This window comes from Scomber scombrus, chromosome 4 (assembly GCF_963691925.1).
Source record: "Scomber scombrus chromosome 4, fScoSco1.1, whole genome shotgun sequence".
NCBI classification, from domain to species: Eukaryota; Metazoa; Chordata; class Actinopteri; order Scombriformes; family Scombridae; genus Scomber; species Scomber scombrus.
The window spans coordinates 34,230,080-34,232,579 of NC_084973.1; the positions used below are offsets into that span (position 1 = coordinate 34,230,080).

The following is a 2,500-nucleotide window of genomic DNA, read 5'->3' on the forward strand; positions in this document are numbered from 1 at the left end:
CTGCTCAGATACACACTGACTGCAGCTACACACACACACACACACACACACACACACACACACACACACACACACATACACACACACACACACACACACACACACACACACACACACACACACACAGAAAGTTACACTTTGCTCTCTCCAAACATGATCACAGCTGATCTCACAGCTGATCACAGCTGATCACAGCTGATCACAGCTGATCTCACAGCTGATCACAGCTGATCACAGCTGATCTCACAGCTGATCTCATAGCTGATCTCACAGCTGATCTCACAGCTGATCTCACAGCTGATCACAGCTGACCTCACAGCTGATCAGTACCTGTGTTTGATGTCCTGCAGGTATTGGACGGTCCTTTGCAGACTGATCCTCAGATTGTCCTCGCTGCCTTCCTGTCTCAGTCCTCCCAGCAGGTCGTCCAGACGCACCTTCTTCCTCTGAACACAGCAGCAAAGCATCATGGGAGAGCGTCCTACACCCCCCCCTCCCTCCCCGTGGGGGCGTGTCCTGTGACTCACCTGGATCAGCTGTTCCTGGGAGCGTCTGACCTCATCCAGGTGTCTCTGCACTTCTTCTTCTCTGCTCTGCACGCTGCAGTGGTGCGTCTCCCATAGCAACGCCGCTGCTCGCATCACTGCAAACACACCCCTGCTGACACGGAGCGCATCACCTGACACTGACTCCGCCCACACCTGCAGAGAAAGAGACAGACAGGTAGAGACACAGACATGTGTTTTTTATAACAGTTGAATTAGGACTCAGAGTGGGCGGAGTCTCAGACTGACCTCTAAAGCAGCCAATCGCTCTTCTTCCTGTCTCTGGCTTTGTCCAATCAGAGTGAAGATCTGAGAGCTGATGATGTCTGTCACCTCCTCCTCTGACAGCTGCAAAGCTGAGAGCGCCTCCTGCAGGAGGAGACTCAGCTGTAGTCACATGGTCTACCTGTCTCTTTCTTTCTCTCTCTCTGCCTGTCTCTCTCTCTGTACCTCTCTCTTTCTCTCTCTCTCTGCCTGTCTCTCTCTCTCTCTCTTCCTGTCTCTCTCTCTCTTTCTCTACCTGTCTCTCTCTCTACCTGTCTATCTCTCTCTTACCTCACAGCGTTGCACCTCTGTCAGACGATCCTGCCACACCTGCTCACATCTGCAACGCAGCTGATGGAGGAGATCAGAGTGAAGACTGTCTGCACACACACACACACACAGACACACACACACACACACACACACACACACACACACACACAGACACACACAGAGACACACACAGACAAACATGCACAAACACACACACACACACACACACACACACACACACACACACACAGACACACACACAGTGAGTCTTTGATGACATTTCATTGATCATTGATCAGAAACTAATAGAAATGATTATTTACCGATCTGTTGATTGACGGCTGTCAGCTGACTGAACCAATCACAGACCAGAGACGTGGAGCAGGTGGGCGGGACCAGGAGGCTGAAACACAGAGACAGAATGTGATTGGACAACCTGCTGAGTGGGGCGGAGCCTGGAGGACCAGCAGGTTGTCACCATGGTAACTAACAGCAGTATGAACACAGACAGGACGTCACCATGGTAACTAACAGCAGTATGAACACAGACAGGACGTCACCATGGTAACTAACAGCAGTATGAAGACAGACAGGTCGTCACCGTGGTAACCAACAGCAGTATGAACACAGACAGGTCGTCACCGTGGTAACTAACAGCAGTATGAACACAGACAGGTCATCACTGTGGTAACCAACAGCAGTATGAACACAGACAGGTCGTCACCGTGGAAACTAACAGCAGTATGAACACAGACAGGTCGTCACCGTGGTAACTAACAGCAGTATGAACACAGACAGGTCGTCACCATGGTAACTAATAGCAGTATGAACACAGACAGGATGTCACCATGGTAACTAACAGCAGTATGAACACAGACAGGACGTCACCATGGTAACTAACAGCAGTATGAACACAGACAGGTCGTCACCATGGTAACTAATAGCAGTATGAACACAGACAGGACGTCACCATGGTAACTAACAGCAGTATGAACACAGACAGGATGTCACCATGGTAACTAACAGCAGTATGAACACAGACAGGTCGTCACCATGGTAACTAACAGCAGTATGAACACAGACAGGTCGTCACCATGGTAACTAACAGCAGTATGAACACAGACAGGACGTCACCATGGTAACTAACAGCAGTGATAAAGTGTCTGAGCTCTGATTCACTGTTAAATGCGATCTTACTGATGATGTCACAGCCTTTACCTGATCTTACTGATGATGTCACAGCGTTGTTCAGTCAGCTGATTCTGAGTCTGTCTCATTTCCTGAACGACCTGCCGCTCCGAGACCAGCTGCTGCTCCACATCTGTACCGCACACACTCCTGCAACACACACACACACTGTAAATACTACACACACTACACAACTACTACACACACACTGTAAATACTATACACACTAC

General features: G+C 49.6%; 1 protein-coding gene across 1 annotated transcript in view; it reads right to left on the reverse strand.

Moving 5' to 3' along the window:
* ccdc180 (coiled-coil domain containing 180) overlaps positions 1-2,500 on the reverse strand; it is a gene marked incomplete at its 3' end in the record, with an annotated part of 22,422 nt that overhangs the window by 8,782 nt on the left and 11,140 nt on the right. The window contains exons 9-15 of the mRNA XM_062417949.1: positions 2,301-2,420; positions 1,406-1,485; positions 1,101-1,189; positions 795-914; positions 528-701; positions 331-446; positions 1-25 (exon numbers count right to left, since the gene is read on the reverse strand). The exon at positions 1-25 is cut by the window's left edge and continues 102 nt beyond it. Coding sequence (XP_062273933.1) covers positions 1-25; positions 331-446; positions 528-701; positions 795-914; positions 1,101-1,189; positions 1,406-1,485; positions 2,301-2,420 — 724 coding nt within the window. The remainder of the gene's footprint in view (positions 26-330; positions 447-527; positions 702-794; positions 915-1,100; positions 1,190-1,405; positions 1,486-2,300; positions 2,421-2,500) is intronic.